The sequence below is a fragment of the Ursus americanus genome, chromosome 6, assembly GCF_024610735.1.
Source record: "Ursus americanus isolate L20-20 chromosome 6, mUrsAme1.1.p, whole genome shotgun sequence".
NCBI classification, from domain to species: domain Eukaryota; kingdom Metazoa; phylum Chordata; class Mammalia; order Carnivora; family Ursidae; genus Ursus; species Ursus americanus.
The window spans coordinates 24,534,170-24,554,568 of NC_142132.1; the positions used below are offsets into that span (position 1 = coordinate 24,534,170).

Consider the following 20,399-nt stretch of genomic DNA (forward strand, 5'->3'; position numbering starts at 1 on the left):
TGTCAAGTTGAAGGGGATGAGCGTTTCCGGCTGAGTCTTCAGGGAAGGCTCCGTGGGGAGGTGACCCCTGAGCTGGGCCATCGAGATGTGTGACGTTTGAGGCCGGGTGGAGGGGGGGGCGCTCCAGCCTGCGGGGGGCCCACTCCGCACACAGCAGGCAGCGTGGTGCTGACGTGAACACAGCTGGAGGGGCTCAGAGTCAGGGCTGGCCTGTGATGTTTGGACTCCATTCTGCAACAGTGAAAAGCCACTGGGATTTTTGAGTAGAGAGTCGGTCCTCTTTGAGGTCCAGGACGAGAACTCTGGAAGCCATGTGCAGGAAGAGGCTGAACGTGGTGACAGATTAGGAGATGCTTGTAGTCAAGGGCAAACTTGCTGGGACTAGGGCGGTGGCAATGGGAGAGGAAACGAGGAGTGGGAGTCTGGGAGACGGAACTGATGTTTGAGAATTGATTAAATATGAGGGGAGAGGGTGGGGAAGGAGTCTGTGCCCCTGAGACTCAAGCACAGGTGTCTGGGTCCATGACAGTGCCAGCGATTGAGAGGGGGTGCCGGAGCAGGCCCCACGTGCACGAGCCCAGTAGTGCTCCCAGGTGAGGGTCCCAAGCAGGGAGTGGGAGTGGGGTGCACAGCACATGAGCTCTGGGAAGAAGTCGGGCAGGATACCCCGTTCAGAGCCATTTACAAAGAGGTGTTAAGAGCAGATGGAAAACTAAGGAACCAGCCAAGGAAGGAGCATGAAAGCAGAAGGTAGCAAAGAAAGATACAGTTGGGGATGAAGGGGAAGGAAGAGCCAGAGGACACAGGAGGAAGAGGAGTCTGGGGGGGGATGGGGAGAGCAGGACCCAGGCAGAGACTTGGAAGTCAGTGCAGGAACAAGCTTGGGGTCGAGAAGCAGGAGTCGGGAGGAGGACATTTGGGTTCGGTTCCTAAAGTCCCCGCAGTGCCTGGCGACTGAGAAGTCTGGTGGGAAACAGACGAGCAGCAGTGGGTTTGACCGTGACTGGAGATGGGTCGTGGTGGTGAAGCAGGACTGAGGGATGGGCTCCCCAGTACGTGATTTAAGACCCAGAGCTGCCAGGGGTCATGGGGGAGGGTGTGGGCAAAATCCAGGGGAGGCGGGTTGTGTCACCACAGCGCCGTGTGATGCAAGGCCTTCCTGGGGGCTGGTGCCGTCATTGTAACGGGGTCCACGTTCGGGACGTGCTTCACAAGGCCCGTGACACTCCGATGCTGACAGCACATTTATTTCACCAACACCAGTACTGGGAAAACTCAGTCAAGGGCTTAAAAACAAAAAAGAGAAGCAAACCTCCTGCTTTCCTGTGTCCAGAGCCTTCGCCACCCGAAGTCGATCAGTGATCAGGGTGAACGGCCACAAGTGCGTCCAGCAGGCCCGGCCTGTTTCAGGAGCGAGCCCGCTGCCCGGGCACCGCATCCTCCTGGCCGCGGGCTGGGGGGCTCAGATGGGGCCGCCGCGTTCCTTCCTCCTCCGGAGCCGCGGCTCGCGTGGCCTTGTGTACTAAGGGTTTTCTCGCTCTGCAGGGAGCTCCAGTGGCAACTCTTCTCCGGAGTACCCTCGGAAGGAGTTCGGTAGGTGCTTTCCTCATTTCTGAAGGGAGGGTCAAAGGTGCTGGGGAAACGCCTGGGGTCAGGGGTGGGGGGACACTGTGAGTTCAGTGGCTCCTTCTAAAGGACTTTGACCCCTGCTGATCCGTTTTTCTGTCGGCCACGTTAGCTTGCTGCCTTAGCCGATGCTCGTGACACCACCGAAATGGCAAGGTAGTCACACGAGACTCGCACTAGGACAGGGGAGCCCCTAAGGCCAGGCAACAGTTGTAGGGTTTGTCCTTCCACGGGATGCACAGAGACCTCCCAGCAAAGAGGAGCAGGGGTTCGCATCGCCCGTGGCGAACATCCCAGCACCTCCGCCGCAGCGGGCTGCAAAGGGGCACATTTGATGCCAACCGAAACCCTGGGCTGTCTCTTCACCTGGCCTCGAGTTTGTGGTCCACGTTCTGGGAGTCGTACCGTGCATATGAATTGATATGGTCATTGTACAGTGATTATAATTTAATCACTGCAGGAAGACCAAGGCAGTCTCTAACAAAAAGCTAAAGGGAAGATCTGGCTGTTTATTTGGTTTTTGTTTTTTTAATATATTTGGTCGGTGTAGACCACCAGCCCCAACAACTGTGACTAGGCTTCCAAATGATTAGCTTCGTTAACACTCGAAGTGTGAGCTGACTTAACCTTCATTTCGCTAGCGCCCTAAATGCATCAGAGCCTTGCAGAACTCACTCTGCCCTGTGGCTATGTGGTCATCGTTATTAAGCATCCATGATCGAACTCAGGTGGTTTCGGTTCACTGTGGGGCCAGTGATTGAACTCGGGAAGCCAGGTGGGGGCCTCCACTGGCCACGTTCCATCATCTGATCCTGAAGCCGAACTTCCAGCTCCCGAGGAGGAAGTGGGAGGCACAGGGCTTGAGCTCCGGGAAGAAGGCAGGCAAGATACTCAGTTTGGAGTCCTTTACAAAGGCTTTACACAGTGTTAGTAGAGACCTAGGGAAGGCTCCCATCTGGGTATAAACGCACAATGAAAACTCTCTCTTCTCCCCACTCAAACAGACCTCCTTCCAGGTCAGAAATACCTAGTGTGCCCCCTCTTCTGTGCCTAAGATTACTCTTCTTTGTTCCTCAGCATCTTCTTCAACTAGAGGAAGGAGCCAAACACGAGGTGAGCTCTGTGGCTGCGTTCGGTTCAGGTCATTCAACAAGTTTTTTCCTGAGCATCTAATATGCATGTCTAGACCTGAGCCAGAAAATGGGAGGAGTGGAGAAGCATAAACAAGGCATGGTTCCTGCTTTCAGGGAGCCTACAGCGCCCCCGGACTCTCCCGCCGGCCCCATCAGGATGGGAAGGGTAGTTTGGGGCACTGACGTAACATGAAGTGGAAGCAAGGACACAAACACCCGGTAACTGCCTGGGGAGTGGTTCGTTCTGTGGATTATGACAATGCCAGCCAACATCTGGTTTCACTTGGAATCTCCTGGTTGACTTTAACAAGATGCATTGTAATTGCCTTTATGTAGTGAAAAATGAGCAAAAGTCCTTTTTTTTGTACACTTTATTATTATTTTTTTATTTTTTTAAAGGTTTTATTTATTTATTTATTTATTTATTTATTTATTTACTTGACAGAGAGAGACAGCCAGCGAGAGAGGGAACACAAGCAGGGGGAGTGGGAGAGGAAGAAGCAGGCTCCTAGCGGAGGAGCCTGATGTGGGGCTTGATCCCAGAATGCTGGGATCACGCCCTGAGCCGAAGGCAGACGCTTAACGACTGCACCACCGAGGCGCCCCCAGAGTCCTTCTTTTTAAAATTATTCCAGGGGACAGAGGGGTCCGTGACAGTTTTGCCCAGTGCACGTATGCCCATGCATAAGGATAAGCTCTAGGAGGGCAATGGGGTCCTGGGGAGAGCTGGCCCAGGTGCATCTGGTGAGGGTGGGAGCAGCAGCGTGTCCAGGCTGTGCTGAGGGCAGAACTCTGCACGGGCTCCGGTAGCTCTCCGTGATCACTCTAGACTTCCAGGGGCCTTATTGCATCAGTAACTCATAAGTTAGGAACACACCAACCACCCACAACTTTAGGCTAATAGTTGAGAGATGTCAGCGGGCCACCTGAAGCTAACTGATAATGTCAAACCACCTGTTTCCTGCCCAGGGGAGGCGCAAGGGGCTAAGTAGAAGGTGTGGGTTTTAGATTTCTCTCCCAGGCATCAGAGACCCAGGCGGCAGGAGAGCAGCTTGGTTCGAGCAGCTGGGAGATGGGCCCTGGGAAAGGGGTCAGTCATTGCTGCTGGGGATCGAGCCTCCCGCTCAGCCTGCGATCTCATCAGAGCATCTCTAGGTGCTGGGAGGTGTGCAGTGGCCAGGTTGGGGTGTGGGGAGAGGACCCCTCCTTTTAAGCAGCACTTGTTCTGGCACACTTAGGTTTCCTGTTCCCAGGACAGGTCTCTGAGCCGCCCACATTTCTTCCTGCTGCTCAGAGCTCAGGGTCGGGCTCTGTGATCCAAGCCCCTTCATTTATACCTTCTCCATGTCTTCCCTGTACAGAGAGTGAAATCCGAGTCCGACTGCAGAGCGCGTCCCCTTCTACCCGATGTAAGTGGTCACCGTCTGTCTGAAAACAAACGATCTGGGAATCCAGGGTCAACATGGTGTGTGTGTGAGGGGGGAGTCATTCGATCATCAAACATGTCAAAGGGTCTTCTGTGAGAGGGACCCTGGTTGAGGTGCCAGGGGTCAGGAGCTGAGTTCCTCCTGTTCTCTGCTGCAGATAGGGTGGTAGTAAACCAACCCACCATGACCTTTCTGGAAGCTGAAGGAGCAGGGAGCCAAAGAAAGCCTCCTGGGTCAGCGTCCCTTGAAAGGAGACTGAAGGTTTTGTGGGATGCGCTGGCATGAGACATTTGAGGAACCTATGCTCAGCCATTGGAGGAAGGTTCAGTGTGGCCCCAGGAACAGGAGCAGGAGGGGACCCGATAGAGTACGTAAGGTTGGAGAAGAGTCAGAAGTAAGTGCAGTGTGAGAGTTTGAAATTTATTTCACTGTCCCCGGATTCCCCAGTCCCTGTGACTTGACATTTTGAAATGAACCCGACTGATAGGGTGGAAGCCGAGTACAAGGAGTAGGAGGAGAAGGAGCCGGGTTGGTTGGCCCAGGAATCAGTGACAGGGGATGGCCCAGAGAGCTCCGTGCCCTGGGCCATGGGGGTCCGATGATGTCTCCCCAGAGTCCTTCCTGGCTGGGCGGGGCTGAGCCAAGGATGGAGCTTTCAGGGAAGGGGGTGCCTGGGCAGTCCTCCAGGGTGTGTTGTGTGCAAACCTATCTGTCTCTTACTCGCTGCCCTCGCATGATACCTTCCTCCTCTCCTAACTTGTCCCATGGGGAGGCACAGGGAGCTGGCATCTGTCGGTGACCTATGAACAGGTAATAGTGGCCAAACGGACTTGAACTCACACAAGAGCAGCAGACTGTTAAGGAGTTATGGGCCACAGATTCCTTGTGACATTCCAGAGCCTACAAGGTCAGGGACCCGGCATTCGAGGTGCCTTGGCAGGAGATGAGCCCAATGTTGAACTATTTGTTTCAAGGGATCTGGTTCGTCTCACTGCCCTGGGTGTAAATCCCCGAGTCCCCCAATCTAGGATGACTGGGTCTTCCAGCCACAGAATTCTCCCTGTGGTGCTTGATGAGGTCTAATTAGGAAATCTAAGCCGAGGACCTCCCCGTGGAGGCGCTGTATTGATGAGGCCGTTAATACTACAAAAGTACCAGCTTGATAACTGCCCGAAATTGACAAAATGCAAAAATTGTAAGGCTGACCAAAAATATCCCAGCGTGTGAAGCGGTTGCCGTCCCCCCTCCTACTCAGGATACCATTAATGTTCTTCCCACTGCGGTTGGACTCGGGAAAGACTCCTGGGCTCATGGAGAATGCGGGGATCACCTTACAGGGACGGAGTTGGATGATGTTAAGCGTCTGCTCAAGGGGAGTCGCTCAGCCAGCGTGAGCCCCACCCGGAACTCCTCCAACACCCTCCCCATCCCCAAGAAAGGCACGGTGGAGACCAAAATGGTGACGGCCAGCTCCCAGTCGGGTGAGTCCCGGGGCCCCGGCTGCCGTGGAGGGAAGGGAGTGAGGTGGCTGAGTTGCCCCGGCCCTGGAATTCGGCCGTGACCTCACAAGGTACTGAGTGGTCACGCTTCGTGCTGCGTGACCTCGTGGGCTGCACCCTGTCTGCTCCACCATCCCGTGAGCATGTAGCTGGGCTCTGGATCCCGGAGATTCTCGCCCAGGACATTCTTCACCTCTCTTGGGAATGTGTTGCCCGGGTTCCCCAAATGAAGACTACGGGGGGCACTTGTAGTATTTTCATTCGTTTATTCAGTGAATGTTCTGGGCCTCCTCTATGTGGCACAGAGGAGAAGCCAGACAGATGAGACACAGCCGGTCGTGGAGGTGAGGGCCTCTGGGGGAAGCCAGACCCATAACCAGGAGATCGCAGTCACGTAGGATGGGTGTTGTGGAACCCTCTGAGATCACATGCTTACCAAGTGCAAGGTGGGTTCTGGGCGGGGGTGGGGGGCAGAAAGATGAAGAGCTGATCCTCGGAGCCAGAGGAGGAAAGAAGCCTGTGGTGCTATGATGTAGAGCTTTCTGTCTTTCACTCCTGGAAAGAAGAGAAAATCCTTGAGATCCCGACCTTTCTCTTGTTTTGTAAATATAAAACCAAACCTCAAACCTCAGGGCAGTCTTTAGGACCTGCATGGCCAGCTCCCCCTTGTATAGTGAAGCGGCAGAATCGGCTTCAGATCTGAAGGAGCACCAACCCCCTTGCCGGGGCAGAGTGGCCCTTGGGTCCGGTGGGCACGTGGGGATGGTTACGGGTGCTTGCCAGGGGAGGCTGCCCTCGGTGCAGGGTTGTCACCGACCCAGGCCTTTGCTATCTGCGCCTGCCGTGTACCTAGAAGTCTGTGTGGGATTTGCGGCTCCCGGGCATCTGGGAAGGTGGAATCAGCAACAGATGGAGAGGCCATTGGTCCCCACCACTCCGGCACACCAGGAGTGGGGTGGGGATCTCGGAAAAATAGGCAGACCCCAGAGTAAAACTGACCTACTTCAGATCTCACCAAGAGCCAGCAAGAATTTCTGACACGAGATCAAGGTTTCACCAGCTACAAGGTGTTGGATGGAAGTGGGCTGACCAACTTCCCTGGACTGAGGGAGTTCCCGGTCATGGGACTAAAGCCAGGAGAAAGTGCTGGCACCCCCGCTCCACCGGGTTACCCCAGCACAGAGTGCCGGTCCGTCTCTCACTGGGGTGTGGGCATGCCTGTCTGATTCCAGTGTCCGGCACCTATGATGCCACGATCTTGGATGCCAACCTTCCCTCCCACATGTGGTCTTCCACCCTGCCGGCCGGGTCCTCCATGGGGACCTATCACAACAACGTGACAACCCAGAGCTCGTCCCTCCTCAACACCAACGCCTATTCTGCAGGGTCAGGTACGTGTGCAGGGCACTTCCCCTCCCACCCTCGAGCCCCTGGCACCTTTACCTAGACCCAAGGGACCCCTCTGGTGTTGACCCTCCCCATGGCTTCCCCAAGAGGCTTTTTTTTTTTTTTAAGATTTTATTTATTTATTTAGACAGAGAGAGAGAGAGGCAGTGAGAGAGACGGAACACAAGCAGGGGGAGTGGGAGAGGGAGAAGCAGGCTTCCCGCTGAGCAGGGAGCCCGATGCGGGGCTCGATCCCAGGACCCTGGGATCATGACCTGAACCGAAGGCAGATGCTTCAGGACTGAACCACCCAGGCACCCCCCTGAGGGGCTTTCTGCAGCCCGGCGTCCCAAGGTTTTCCCAGCTCAGCTCAGTCTCCAGGTGTTTGTCTTGGTGGGTCTGCTTCACGAAGGACGACCTAGCACAGCGTGGCGCCTAGTTTCACTCCACGTGGATAAAACTGTGCCATGAGCGCATCAGTTAACTTCTCTGGGCTTCAGATGCCTTCTCTGCAAAGTGGTGACTCACAAGAGGGGCTTTGTCTGGACCCCATGTCCACTTGAGGCCTGACAACCCCAGGACCATCCCTTGGCTAGGACCCAAGGCACACCACGGACAGTTTGGTTCTGTGTTGCAAGGCAAGAGCCCAAGATTTTCCTAAAACCAGCAATGTAACAAAACCTAGTAATGCAGCCCTGCCCTTCCTCCTGGGGCTCCCCCCACCCCCCCACCCTCGCCAAGTTCTGGGCCCGACATCCCTCTCACCGGCCTTCCCCCTCCCCTGCAGTCTTCGGAGTTCCAAACAACATGGCGTCCTGCTCTCCCACGCTGCACCCCGGGGTCAGCTCCTGCTCCTCAGGTCAGTGCTCACCAGCTTGCATCGCCCTTTTCAGAATGTTTGCTTAAAAAGTTAGTGGTCCTCCCTCCTGCTGAGGAAAACAGTGGTTTCCGCAGAAATGTCCTTTCTGCCCCAAGCGTGATGGGGCATGAAAACCTCCCGGTGTCCCTCGTAATGGGAGAACTGGGAACGCTGGAGAATCTGTCCTGTGCGAAGGCCTCCATCATGGAAGTGATGGGGGGGCTCCGGGGGCTGCCTTGAGCTAAGCCTCCCCCGGCCCGCCCCCCCCGCTGTGCTCACCTGTCCTCCATTGCTTTCACAGTGTTCGGCGTGCAGAACAACCTGGCACCCAGCTCGTCCACCCTGTCCCACGGCACGGCCACTGCCTCCACAGGTCTGTAGCCAAGGTGTGGCTTTGGCCCGGCGGGGACACCTCTTGGCAGCTGTAACTCACAATCTCCCTTTTCAGTAACTGAATTGGAGGGACCAAAATGTCTCTAAAAATCAGTCAACCTTTCTCACCAAAAAAACAGCCCCCCACCTCCCAACCTAGAGATGCCAACCTCTGTCATTTGCTGGCTCAGACATGAGGGAAACCACAGGGGAGCCCATGCTGTGGAGTGTCACCCGTATAACCCTGTCTCACTGCTGCACTGGCCTAAGGTCAGGCTGATTTTATGGTGCATCCCCTGTGCAAGCCTGGGCAGGGGGAGCAGAGGAGGTGTGAACCTTAGCCTTTGCCCTCAGCCTGCTTGCTCTTTACCTGGAGTAGAGAGTCTAATATGTGTATTAGAGACAACTGGGCATCTTACAAGACAAGATGAATCCAGTTATGCAGAGCAGGTGTTAGGGTTATAGGAGTTCCGAAGGGAAGAAATCCTAGGAGGACTTCATGGAGGAGGAGGAATTTTGGAACAGTTCTAAAAGGATGAGGATTACACCAAAGAAAGGTTCATCTAAATTCATTGCTGCCCCTGTGGCTGGAGAGAGTTGCGTTCATTATTATTGTTCATTTTATTATTCTTACTGTCCTCTTCTCACCTGGGGAGGCTGCCTGACTGCGAGGGCTGGTCAGGCTGCTTCTGAGCTTCGTGGAGCCACCCTCTCACCCTGGCCCTGCTCACTCAGTGGCTCCTTTCTTGCAGCGTGGGGTGTGAAGAAGAACCTGCCCCAGAACCCCACCGCCGTGAGCACTGGCGTGTCCACCTCTGCAGGTGAGCGCTGTCCCCAGGTGCCGAGGGAGGCTTGTGCGGAGGGAAACGTGCTCCGCACTGACACCTGCTCTGTGGGAGGAGGGGTAGAACCCATTGCTGGTCTGAGGTCTGCAACTGTGACTCACCCCAGAGGCCTCCCAGTTGTCATGACAGAGCAGAGATGGGTGTGCCCCTGACCCTACCTTGGCCTTCCCGTCCAGGAGCTGGGGCAGGGAGCTCCACCCTCCACACCTGCCTAAGGTCAGGCATTTGCACGCCAGTCCCCAGCGGTGTCTGGAAGCCCCCAGCCTGCTTCTGTTATGTGTCCCCCAGGCTAAGAACCAGGGAGCCCCTCAGAAGCTACCACCCCACCACAGACACTTCCAACAGGTCCTTTATCCCCTTGGGCTCAGCGCAGCTGGGGTGTTCTTTCCTCCATCGCTCTGATCCTGTTGCTTCCTTCTATTCGACAATTTGTTGATGCAATAAAGATTTACTGAGCACCTGCTTTGTAGGAGACGCTGTCTCCATGCCGTAGCACAGGTGCGAACAAGGCGGACTAGACGCCCGCGCTCACCAGGCTGACCGCTGCAGGGGAGAGGACGGGTAGACAAGGAGACAAGTACAGGAGAGGACGGCAGAAAATAACACCCCTGGAAGAAATGGGTGGCTCCCAAGAGACAGGAGTGTGTGCACATTAGACCAGGTGGTCAGGAAGAGGCCCCCCCCTCCCCGGCCCAGCCTCCAGGATGGGAACCCTTGAGGCTGAAGGATAGAAATGAACCCACCATGTTAAAGACGTGCCTGCCTGACAAGGGGACTGTGGTCTTTTCTCTAAAGATCCTATAACATCCGGGTGGGGAGACAGCATCAGAGGTCAGCCGCCCAGCCCTTCTGGCGTGGACCTCCTGATGGCCGGGCCCAGCCAGGCAGGGGAGAGTGCCTTTGGTCCCCAGGAGGCTTCTTAGTAACCCCTGTCGGCAAGAGCAGGAGGCCCGCAGACGTACCCACTGCTCTCTTTCTTTCCCTCTCCGCTCTGCTCTTCCTCCTCCTTTCTCTTCGGCTCATTTCTTCCCTCTCCCTTGTCATCCTGCTTATCGGCTCCTTTCCTCCCCAGCCTGTACCACAAATGTCCAGAGTGACGATCTCCTGCACAAGGACTGCAAATTCCTGATCCTGGAGAAAGACAACACGCCGGCCAAGAAGGAGATGGAACTGCTGATCATGACCAAGGACAGCGGGAAGGTCTTCACTGCCTCCCCGGCCAGCATCGCTGCAAGTACGAGGGGGGAGGGGGTCGCGCTGCGCAGGTTTCAGAAGAAAGGCAGACCCTGCAGGAGACCGAATGTCCCAGCATGGTGGTTTGAGACCTTTTAATAAGAAAACCACAGTCCCCCCATTCAAGTGAAAAGTGCCTGCCTGAATAGTGTGTTCCAGGATCTAGGTAAACATTCAGGAAAATTCTGGCAAAACACTCCCAGAGGGGTCTTTGGGCAACAGGAAGTCTAAGCGCAAGCACAACTGTGGGACATTAACCCAGGAAAGCTGGGCCCCCTTCCTACCCGGGCCCATGCAGGAGCCGCTCTGGGGCAGGCAGGGACTGAGGACGAAATACCCCGGATGATCATGGCCCGTGCGCACAGCTTCTTTTTCAGATGATACCCTCAAGAAGGAAAAGCAAGCTGCCTACACTACGGACACGTGCCTGGTATCAGAAGCTAACGGTGAGAGGAGACCTGAGGCTGTCCCTCTGACCTGGGTCTGTGCGCCTCTCATTTATCTTCCGAGACCTCGTTACTCAGAGCGCAGCCTCTGGCCCAGAGGGATGGGCGCCACCCAGGAGCCTGTTAGAAATGCAGAGAACCAGGCCCTGGCCCCGCACTGGTCTCGTGGGTGCGTGTGTGTGGGTGACTGCCTGCAGCAGACGCTTTCCCGGGGTGTGTCCGACGTCTCCGGTGGGATTGTTTCTCTCTGTTTACTCCCATCATTTTCAGAACTACTAGTAAATGCTTTACAAAGCTCTTGCTATGTTTATTTTTTTCCTTCCCAAATATTTGGATTCTCTCCCATTAACTGCGTTTCTCCGCATGCTCTGGGCTGTGCAGACTCTCCCCAGATCACTGATTTCAGGGAGCTCAGTAAAGGAAGAGAAAAATTGGGTCCTAGAACATCTTTTCAAAATGCAAATGCAACCCATTATTGTCTTCAGCAGGCCTGACGCTAAGGAAATGCTTACTTTGAAGACTTAAATTTTAGGGGTAGAAGTGGGGCTGTGGAGACAAAAGAGCCTTTCCGAAATCCGATGAAAGCTGTCAACAGTTTTCCCAGGAAACTTCACCCGTGCCCAGAAACAGTCAGTGGTCAATAAGCAGGAGGGGCTCCTGTGCTAGCCCCCCACCCTCGCCCCAGGTGAGGACTGTGTTCACAGTCCCTGAACCAAGAAATCAAGAGTCCTTTCTCACAAGCACATTTATCATTTGAATGTGAATGTCACCCCTAACGTGGAACTCCAAAAATGTCTTGGGCTTGAAAGATTGAAGGTCACAAGAAGGTTAAGACCCTGCTTTCCCCCGGCCATTAATTGCTTGTCAAGCCACGTCTTTCTCGATGGAATTGTTGAGTGAGTGAGTGTCGCTGCCTGGTGCTGCTTGGATGGCATATTTCCCTCAAGTTCTGCCCACAGTCAGCTCACAGGCTGTCCTGTGGGCTCCTGTAGTTGAAAAGCCCAGGTCCAAACCTGTGTTCTCGGTGTTTGCCTTCCAGGAGATGTGAAGACTGTGTCCACCAAGGGCAAGGCCGCCTCTTCAGGTGGGTGACACCAGCAGGTCCTGCAGGGACAGGAGCTGACGGGGCTGGTGGTGATGAATGGAACAGATGACCGCCCCCCCCCCACCTGCAGCCACGCCTTCCCCTGAAGGCCTGAAGGCAGCAGGGTGGAGGGCGGCAGAGGCGGCAGGGGGCGCAGGCTGAGGGCTGGAGCAGGCCTGCAGAAGGCGCCAGCTCGGGGTGGCGTCCAGGGCCCAGGGTCTCCCAGCAGGCCAGGAGCCCCCGTTGTGTCTCGCAGAACCCCCTGCCTGGGCTTCAGAGCACCACTGAGACCACACACACATCTCCAGCCCTTTACTCTTAACTCACTTGCTTCCACAGTCTTGAGAGAGCAACAGGCAAGGGTCACAGTCCATTGTAGACACTAAAAACCCTTTTCACTTAAAAAAAAAAAAAAAAAGTTCCCCCCCCCCCCAGGTGCTGAGTGTAATTCCAGGCACCGCAGGGATTACAAAGAAGGAGCAGTGGGAACACTGTGGGTTTGGCCATCCTCAGATGCAGGAGGTTGTAGCAAATCCGTGGTCGTTATCCCGCTTTTTAAACTCCGAGCTGCGTCCTGTGCTAACCACCTTCCGTGCCTTCCCTCCTTCAACAACGTCCTGAGGAGGAGGCAGGCTTTTAACCCCATCTTACAAGGAAAGAAGCCGAGGTGAAGGGACCCCTGCGGGCGCACACCCGGATGGTCAGCATGTGCTCTTCGCCAGCCAGGGCCCCGTGTTCCCCTGGGAGCCAGTCTCCTCCTCCATGGCGCTGCTGCCCAACCAGCATTCACTCAGGCCCCTGGGAAGTCCCCAAAAGCCAGAGAATTTGGAGCAAAGAGGCACGAGCCTGCTGCATTCCCCTTACCCTTCCTCTGTCGTCCACAGAAATCCACAACTACAAGCACCGGGGCGTTGGCGGTGTAGGCGGCGACGGCGGGGGCCCGTGGGGGGCAGCGCCGGCCTGGTGCCCCTGCGGCTCCTGCTGCAGCTGGTGGAAGTGGCTGCTGGGCCTGCTGCTCACCTGGCTGCTGCTCCTGGGGCTGCTCTTTGGCCTCATCGCTCTGGGTACGTGACTGCGGGGGCTGGGCGACAGGCCCCACTGCCTGTGCAATCCGCACATCCCGAGTGTGAAGGAGGGAGGGATCAGAGAGGATGGGTGCAGACCCCTTGTTACTGCAGATGAGCAAACTGAGGCTCCAGAGGCACCTGGCCGGAGTCCCAAGGCTGCTGGGCGGCCGAGCTGGGGTCCTGGTGTGGCTCCCAGTCCGGCCCACTGCCCCTGAACAGCCTGCTAGGCAAGCATTTGGCTGCCCTTGCTGACCAGGCCAGGCCTTCTTTTTTTTTTTTTTTTTTTAAGATTTTATTTATTTATTCAACAAGAGATAGAGACAGCCAGCGAGAGAGGGAACACAAACAGGAGGAGTGGGAGAGGAAGAAGCAGGCTCATAGCGGAGGAGCCTGATGTGGGGCTCGATCCCATAACGCCGGGATCATGCCCTGAGCCAAAGGCAGACGCTTAACCGCTGTGCCACCCAGGCGCCCCTGGGCCGGGCCTTCTTGTAGCCTTGGCTCTTCACCTTTCCCACCCCCCCCCCCATGTGGGTCTCTGCGTGGCCTGTCCCAACCGCACATGAAGGCCGACTCCCAGGCCAGGTTTCTCCAGCAGTCATTGGGACAGGTGCCCTCTGGACGGATTCCAGCAAGATGTCCCTAGAGTCCCAGGCGGAGCGTGCCTGGCCCGGCTGATCCCCCCCCCCCCCCCCCCCGTTGCAGCGGAGGAAGTGCGGGCGCTGAAGGCGCGGGTGGCCGCGCTGGAGCAGAGCCGGGGCGGCGTGCTGCTTTACAAGGACACGGTGGAGCGCGCCAGCAAGGACCGGCTGCAGGGTGCCGCGCCCGGCGTGGGAGCAGGCGCGGGGAAGCTGGGGCTGGACGGCCACAGTCAGGAGGAACTCTGGCTGTTCGTGAGGGACAGGCTGATGGCAGAACAAGAAAGCGGTGAGCGCGGCGCAGGGCAGAGCCCCGGCCTCCCACGCTCCTGGCTCCTGGTTGGGTCCCGCCCGGGAGCGGGGAGGGGGACGGGCATTGCCATCTCATCTGACTGCGGGGAACACTGAGGCTGGTCTAGGAGAACGGCACCAGGTCACACAGCTAGCCTACCTTAGAGTCCGGGTGCTAGTGCCCGCCTCCATTTCTTCCCCGGTAGCACGGCAGTCCCCCTCGTGTGTGTCTGTGTGTGTGCACGTGTGTGCACGGGTGTGGCCCACACAAGATGTGCCGCTAACTCCAGGTGTACCTTCCCTTGTAGGAAATCTCCGAGGAAGCCCTGGCCCGAAAGGTACTGGGTAGACTGAGCCCTGATCCTAGTCTCTTTCCTGCCCTTGCACTGGGGTTTCTGGGTGGAAATTTTCCAAATGGAAGGATGAGCAGTGGAAAGATCTTACCATATCTGTCAGGACGGTTGAGAATGGCCCTGGGGTTCTCACCCCATCTCACAGTTTTTGTATCTTTCTGGTTTTAGGTGACATGGGAAGTCAAGGCCCTAAAGGTAAATCAAATGTGGCGATTTTGCCCTGAAATATTAGGAAGGGTTGGTTTAAGGCAATTGGCTAGGGTCGGATTCCCGCACACCCTGTCTTCCTGGCCAACTCTCCACGTGTAGGACCCGCAGACCTTGGGCTTTTGGAGTCAGGGGTTTGGTGACAGAGCAGTGCTCTATGTCTCTGGGGCAGCACTGTCCCTCGTCCCTCCTCAGGGGTCTCGGGACTTCCCTAACAAGGACTCGGAATGCACCAAGGGTGTGCATCTCCCTCAGCTCCAAAGGACAGCCCAAGGGCCTGCTACTCTACACAGTCCTTAGGGAGCTTTCTAGAAATACAGATTCCTGGGCCCTGCCAGGGATCCAATCCCAGATGCCAGGAATCCAATCCTCTGGGATTGGATCCCTCCGCGCCCAGGGGAGGGGATGACCCAGGTCAGGAACCACCACTGCGGGTGAGCAGTCTGCTCCCAGGGGTCTTAGCTGGGGGAGGCTGGAGGTGACCCCCGGCAGTCGGAAACAGGGCTCCTGTTGGGGAATCCAGTAGGGGCAACACCACCCGCCTTCGGGGAGAGGCCAGTGTAGCAGGGAAGCAGGACACAGTCACAGGAAAAGGCCCCACAGCGTTAGTTGGGGAACAGTCGTGCGCTGACCTGTGTGACACACATTCACACGCCATAGGAAATGTATCTATTTCCTCAGCAACGTGGTTTGACAACCAGTGGGACAGGCCCGTGGGCGGAAGAGGTTTCCGATCCCAGTGACACAGCAGCACCCCTTGATCTAGCTGAGTGGGGCTCACAAACGTCAGTGTGTAGGAGAACGGCCAGAAGATGCTGGGCCCCGCTCCCAGAACCTCTGATTCGGCAGCTGTGGGTGCCGCCAGGAGTCTAGGGTCTTGATCACCGGGTGGTTCTGAGGCCAGCGTGCATGGTCCATTCTGAGAACCAAGATGACAGGGCTGGCCCTCCATCCCCTTCCCTTTACCTCCTTTCCCAAGAGAGCCCAGTGCAGGAATGGGGGTTCCTCCACCTGATGGCCTTCCACTTCTCTTCCTGGGTCACTGCATGCGCCCCCTTCCCGAAGCCTCCAGCTTGCAGGCCGCACAGCCCTCCTGACCGTGCTGGCCATGAGGGCGGTTGGTCCTAGAGTCCCTGACTCTCTGGTTGCCCTAAAACACATGACGTTAAATTTGAGTTGCAGATAAATAATTTTTCACGATGTAGATATTGCATTAAACAGGTGACAAATGTACTCAGTGTTCACGTGCATCCTGCATATTTACTAAATTTGGCAATCCTACCTGAGTCCTACCGGTGGCTCTTGGAGGTAGCAGGCCCGAGTCCTCTGACTTCTTGCTTTTCTCTCTGTCCCCACAGGTGACCGAGGTCTCCCTGGGACTCCAGGTGTGTAACCTCTGATGGCGTTGCTGGTGTCGCGGGCGGCTCGGCCCTGGCTCCTGGTTCTGGGGGAAAACAGGGCTGAGGTATTCTTGTATCTCCACAGGCATCCCTGGGCTCTTGGGCCACCCGGGTCCGGAAGGACCAAAGGGACAAAAAGGCAGTGTGGGTAAGAACCTCTGTCCATTCTTGCGTTGCCTTATTCATTCATTGATTCAGTAGATGTTTTTTAAGTGCCTGCTGTGTGCCAGGCTCTGTTTCAGGAGCTGGGGAGACATTGGCGAACAAACCAGAAACCCACGCTCATCTTTGGGTTGGGGAGAAAGCCCACAGACATGACAAATAAGTGAAGCACAGAGCAGGGTGGGACGTGGATCGTGAACCGGGAAAGACAGAGCCAAGCAGGGCGCTGGGAGCCCCGAGGGGGTAGAGCTAAATGAGGCTGTCAGGGAAGGCCTCACCGAGAAGGGGCCCTTTGAACAGACTTGAAGGGAGTGAGGGAGCCAGGGCGTGGAAATGGGGAGGAGGGGACACTCCAAGTGGAGGGAGCGGCCCCAGGCTCTGGGGCGAGGGTGCACCGTGGTCAAGGAGCAGTGAGGGGGAGGAGGGGAGGCCTGGCCGGAGCCCACCAGAAGCCCGAGTGTCCGGGTGGAGGCGCCGTGGGCCTCTTGATCATGTGGGGCCTTGGAGGCTGTGGTAACACTTCAGCTTTTCCTCCCAATGAGTTAAGAAACCATTTGCAAGTTTGGGGCAGAAGGGGGTTGTGGTCCATTTGCATTTCCTAAGGGTCTTTCTAGCTTCTGGGTAGAGCCGGGCTATGAGGTTAAGGGGAGGAGCCGGGGAGATCGGTGTGGAGGCTCCAGGCAGGCGTTCTGCTGGCGGGATGCTGCCGATGGAGCCCTGAGCCATGGCACAGGGCCCTAACTCTGAGGTGACTGTTCCTTCCTTTAGGAGAGCCGGGCATGGAGGGACCCATGGGCCAGAGAGGGCGAGAAGGTCCCATGGGACCTCGCGGTGAGCCAGGGCCTCCTGGGTTTGGAGAGAAAGGAGACAGAGGTAAGAGGCTCTTCCTTCCTCTCTCCTTTCACTCGCCTTTGCTGAGCACCTGCCTCAAGCCGGGCTCTGTGGCAGGCCCTGCAAAGACCCTGCTTTAACGAAGGGCTGTGGGCTGGGCTGTGGGTTCGGGTGTGAAGCTAAGAACCCTGCAGTGCTCGGAATCCACGAAGAATGTGGTCACGTGGTCATGGGGAGAAAGGGTCTTCCCAGGAGGGCAACGCTGCGACAGGGCTGAGGTGAAGCGCTCAGGGCAGAGCAGGGCTGGGCTGAAGGCTGAGAAGGGCATGGGGCCTCGAACCTCTCATGGCTGGAACTAGGCAGGGAAGGAGACACAGGCCCAGCCCTGGAGGAGGTGGGGAACATTTTACAATTAGATTCTTTTTTTTTTTTTAAGATTTTATTTATTTATTTGACAGAGATAGAGACAGCCAGCGAGAGAGGGAACACAAGCAGGGGGAGTGGGAGAGGAAGAAACAGGCTCCCAGAGGAGGAGCCTGATGTGGGGCTCGATCCCAGAACGCCGGGATCATGCCCTGAGCCAAAGGCAGACGCTTAACGACTGAGCCACCCAGGTGCCCCTACAATTAGATTCTTAACCACGAGTCTGCTTTTATCAGGGGAAACTGAGCACAGACACCAGAAATGCTCAAAATGCCAAAAGATCAGGAGCAAGAAGCTTAATTTTTAGCTTCACTTTCCCTTAAAAATATTGTTCAACCAGGCGACCAATACTGAGCCCCTGCCAGGCTCCAGGCCTCCTGGAGCACAAAGGCAGGGCAGAAACTGAAGGTGTGTGCAGATTCGTGGCCTCAAGGGGGTGTCAGATGGATCAGAGACCACCAGCAGGCTGGGAGGTGTCCCTACCAAATGACACTGCCCACCTGGGTGGGCAACCAAACTGAGGGGGCCTCTCCTTTCTCCCCAGGGGCTGCTGGTGAACCCGGTGTTCAGGGCCCACCCGGCGTCCCAGGTTCTGTGGGTCCCAAAGGTAAGTCAGGTGCCAGGACAGAACCCAGATTTGTCACGTCCAGGACCAGGATGGCTCCCAGAGGTCCAGGCACTGGGATCCCAGCAGCCCTGAGCTACTGCCCCAGGCCTGTGCAGGGACCGTGGGCCCAGAGAGTGTTCCCCCACAAAGGAGTCCCTGCAGGTCAGGACTGGGACTGTATTTTTGGCTTCATGGACATTTGGGACCATGTGTCCATCTCTCTTCAGTGGCCCTGTTATGTGGTCCCTAAGTGGGTGGATGGGTCAGGAAGTCCACAGTCAGACAAGTTCCTCACCTGACTCGCACCCAGAAGCACTCATTCAAAAGCAACATGTCTGGACAACTCAGGGCAAATGGGGCCTTCTCAGCTTGACACCCATCTGGCCAACTCTCCTCCCTGCTGCCGCTGGGCCCGGATATTTCACTCTGACCTGGAAGGAGCAGGGGTCTCTCAATCCCACCAGCTGCAGCTGCCTCCCTAAGGCGAACTTTGCACTGGGGTCCCCCTCAGACCCACTGACTAGGGGTCAGCGGGAAGTGAGCCCCACGCCTGCCCTGCACTGCGGGGCCGGATGTCCTGGTTTGCGCCTTGTCCCTGATGGTGGTTGTCTTGTCGTCCTTCTCAGGTTCCAGCGGTTCTCCTGGCCCACGGGGTCTCCCAGGTCAGTGTGCTGCTTATATAAATGGAAATATATTTCCGGGGAAAAGAAAGGGATGCCAAAGGAAAAAACCTTTTTAAAGCAAGAAGTAGTTATAAAGTGAGCCTTCGAGAGACCCAAAAGTCCCGTCTGTCCGTGCGTCCCCTGAAGCTGAGCTCAGGTTCCCAGTGGCTCCAGTGAGAGCCATTCCGACCTGGCTCTGGCAGCTTTAGCAGCACGCAGTCCCCGTCCTGCCCCTGAGCAGAGTCCCCACGCCGCCACCTCCCTGGGGGCCAGAGCCCCTCTGCTGCCGTGGGAACCTGGAGCTGCAGCCCACCTTACCTTACCTTACCTCCGGGCCTGGTTAACGTGGGCAAGGAGCTGGCCCTGGATGAGGGAGCAGGGACGTGGGGAGGCGTCTGCGGAGAGCAGCCCTTGACTTTGCCCCAGGGTGTGTGTGCACCTGTGTGTGCCCCTGCACACGCCCCTCCGCCCCGGCCGCCCATCTGCCCGCGTGGCTTCCTTTGCTTGCAGGCCCTATAGGTCCCCAAGGGCTCCGAGGTGAAGTTGGACTCCCTGGTATCAAAGGTAAGCTTGGGAGAGGGCTTGGGGGGAAGGGGGTGGCACCCTGTAGATGCCTCTCGCTCATAGGAGGAGGTCTGGGGGGCAGGGAGGGTCTGGTGGTTATGGGCTGACAGGTACGTGAGCGTGGGGAGGAGGGGTCAGGATGGCAGGAGAGCCTGTCTCCACACACAGACACTGCCGTTTCTTGGTCGTCCCCTCCCCCTGCCCTGGGCTCTTCACACAGAGTTGTCTATTACCTTTTCAGGTGACAAAGGCCCTCTGGGGTCACCAGGACCCAAAGGTACGTTGCTGCTGCTCAGACATCCCCATCATTGCCTGACTCCTAGGAACCCAGCTAGGACCCCTGCCTCTGAGTCTGGGGTGTGTCTGAGAGCTTATTCTAGCCCAGCCTCCCACCTCGGGACACTCAGGAAGAGGGAAACAAAGCAGCCATGTCACAGCGCTATGGTCGGGTGGTCCGCAGGGGGGCCAGGACACAGTGTGGAGGCCTATCCCCTCTAGCCTGGCGCTCCTTGCACCCGTGGTGCCCACTTGAGTGACAGGAGGGGCTGGGGTCAGTCTGTGGGTGACCCTGGGGGAGGGCAGGCGTGCTCCTCGGCTTCACCAGCTCTCACCCAGTTTTCGCCAACATCCTTCTGACCGCGGCTTGCGGGCACAGTGACAACTATTGGACATCGGGGGTCCCTCTCGCTGATTGAGGGGATTTTCCTGGCTCCTGACTGATGCTTCCTGCCCCCCTGCCCTGCCCGTGTTTGTTTCAGGTGACCAGGGAGAGAAAGGACCCCGAGGCCTCACAGGTCAGTCCTGCATGGGCATCTGCTGTGATCGGTTAAAGACTATCTTGTAAATTCACTGGGCCCTGGAGGTGGAAAGAAATACAGAAGTGTGAGACAGAATTTCTGTCTAAAAAATATCCAGAAAACTTGTAATCCAAAACAAACAAACAAAAAAACCCAAAAACCAAACCAAACCAAACGAAAAACAAAAAAAACAAGATAAAGCAGTGAAGGGATTGGAAAGCAGCATCAAAACGTACATATAGTCCAGACGGCAAATGTTTGGGACGGAAGAGGGAGTCTGATTGTCTTGGATTATTTGGGGGAATCCAGTTGGGAAAGTGAAGCCCCCCCCGAAGGAGCAGAGCGTTCAGGCTACTGTGAGCCTCTCACCCCCTTAACCGCCTGCCCACTTGAACGACCGAAAACGGATCCGGGAGCAAGGGCGCTTGGGCTACAAGGGGAGGCGTGCGGTGCCGGGGGGAACAGTCAGCCGCGTGCCCCTTCAGCC

At 56.6% G+C, this 20,399-nt stretch overlaps 1 protein-coding gene across 1 annotated transcript in view; it reads left to right on the forward strand.

Annotated features, from left to right (window-relative positions):
- COL17A1 (collagen type XVII alpha 1 chain) overlaps positions 1 to 20,399 on the forward strand; it is a 49,829-nt gene that overhangs the window by 12,388 nt on the left and 17,042 nt on the right. The window contains exons 6-28 of the mRNA XM_087862731.1: positions 1,546 to 1,593; positions 2,704 to 2,739; positions 4,121 to 4,168; positions 5,524 to 5,667; positions 6,918 to 7,076; positions 7,859 to 7,930; positions 8,232 to 8,303; positions 9,055 to 9,123; positions 10,220 to 10,381; positions 10,746 to 10,826; positions 11,866 to 11,910; positions 12,795 to 12,974; positions 13,683 to 13,904; positions 14,215 to 14,244; positions 14,428 to 14,454; positions 15,825 to 15,851; positions 15,952 to 16,014; positions 16,797 to 16,901; positions 17,827 to 17,889; positions 18,516 to 18,551; positions 19,062 to 19,115; positions 19,357 to 19,392; positions 19,874 to 19,909. Coding sequence (XP_087718857.1) covers positions 1,546 to 1,593; positions 2,704 to 2,739; positions 4,121 to 4,168; positions 5,524 to 5,667; positions 6,918 to 7,076; positions 7,859 to 7,930; positions 8,232 to 8,303; positions 9,055 to 9,123; positions 10,220 to 10,381; positions 10,746 to 10,826; positions 11,866 to 11,910; positions 12,795 to 12,974; positions 13,683 to 13,904; positions 14,215 to 14,244; positions 14,428 to 14,454; positions 15,825 to 15,851; positions 15,952 to 16,014; positions 16,797 to 16,901; positions 17,827 to 17,889; positions 18,516 to 18,551; positions 19,062 to 19,115; positions 19,357 to 19,392; positions 19,874 to 19,909 — 1,815 coding nt within the window. The remainder of the gene's footprint in view (positions 1 to 1,545; positions 1,594 to 2,703; positions 2,740 to 4,120; positions 4,169 to 5,523; positions 5,668 to 6,917; positions 7,077 to 7,858; positions 7,931 to 8,231; positions 8,304 to 9,054; positions 9,124 to 10,219; positions 10,382 to 10,745; positions 10,827 to 11,865; positions 11,911 to 12,794; positions 12,975 to 13,682; positions 13,905 to 14,214; positions 14,245 to 14,427; positions 14,455 to 15,824; positions 15,852 to 15,951; positions 16,015 to 16,796; positions 16,902 to 17,826; positions 17,890 to 18,515; positions 18,552 to 19,061; positions 19,116 to 19,356; positions 19,393 to 19,873; positions 19,910 to 20,399) is intronic.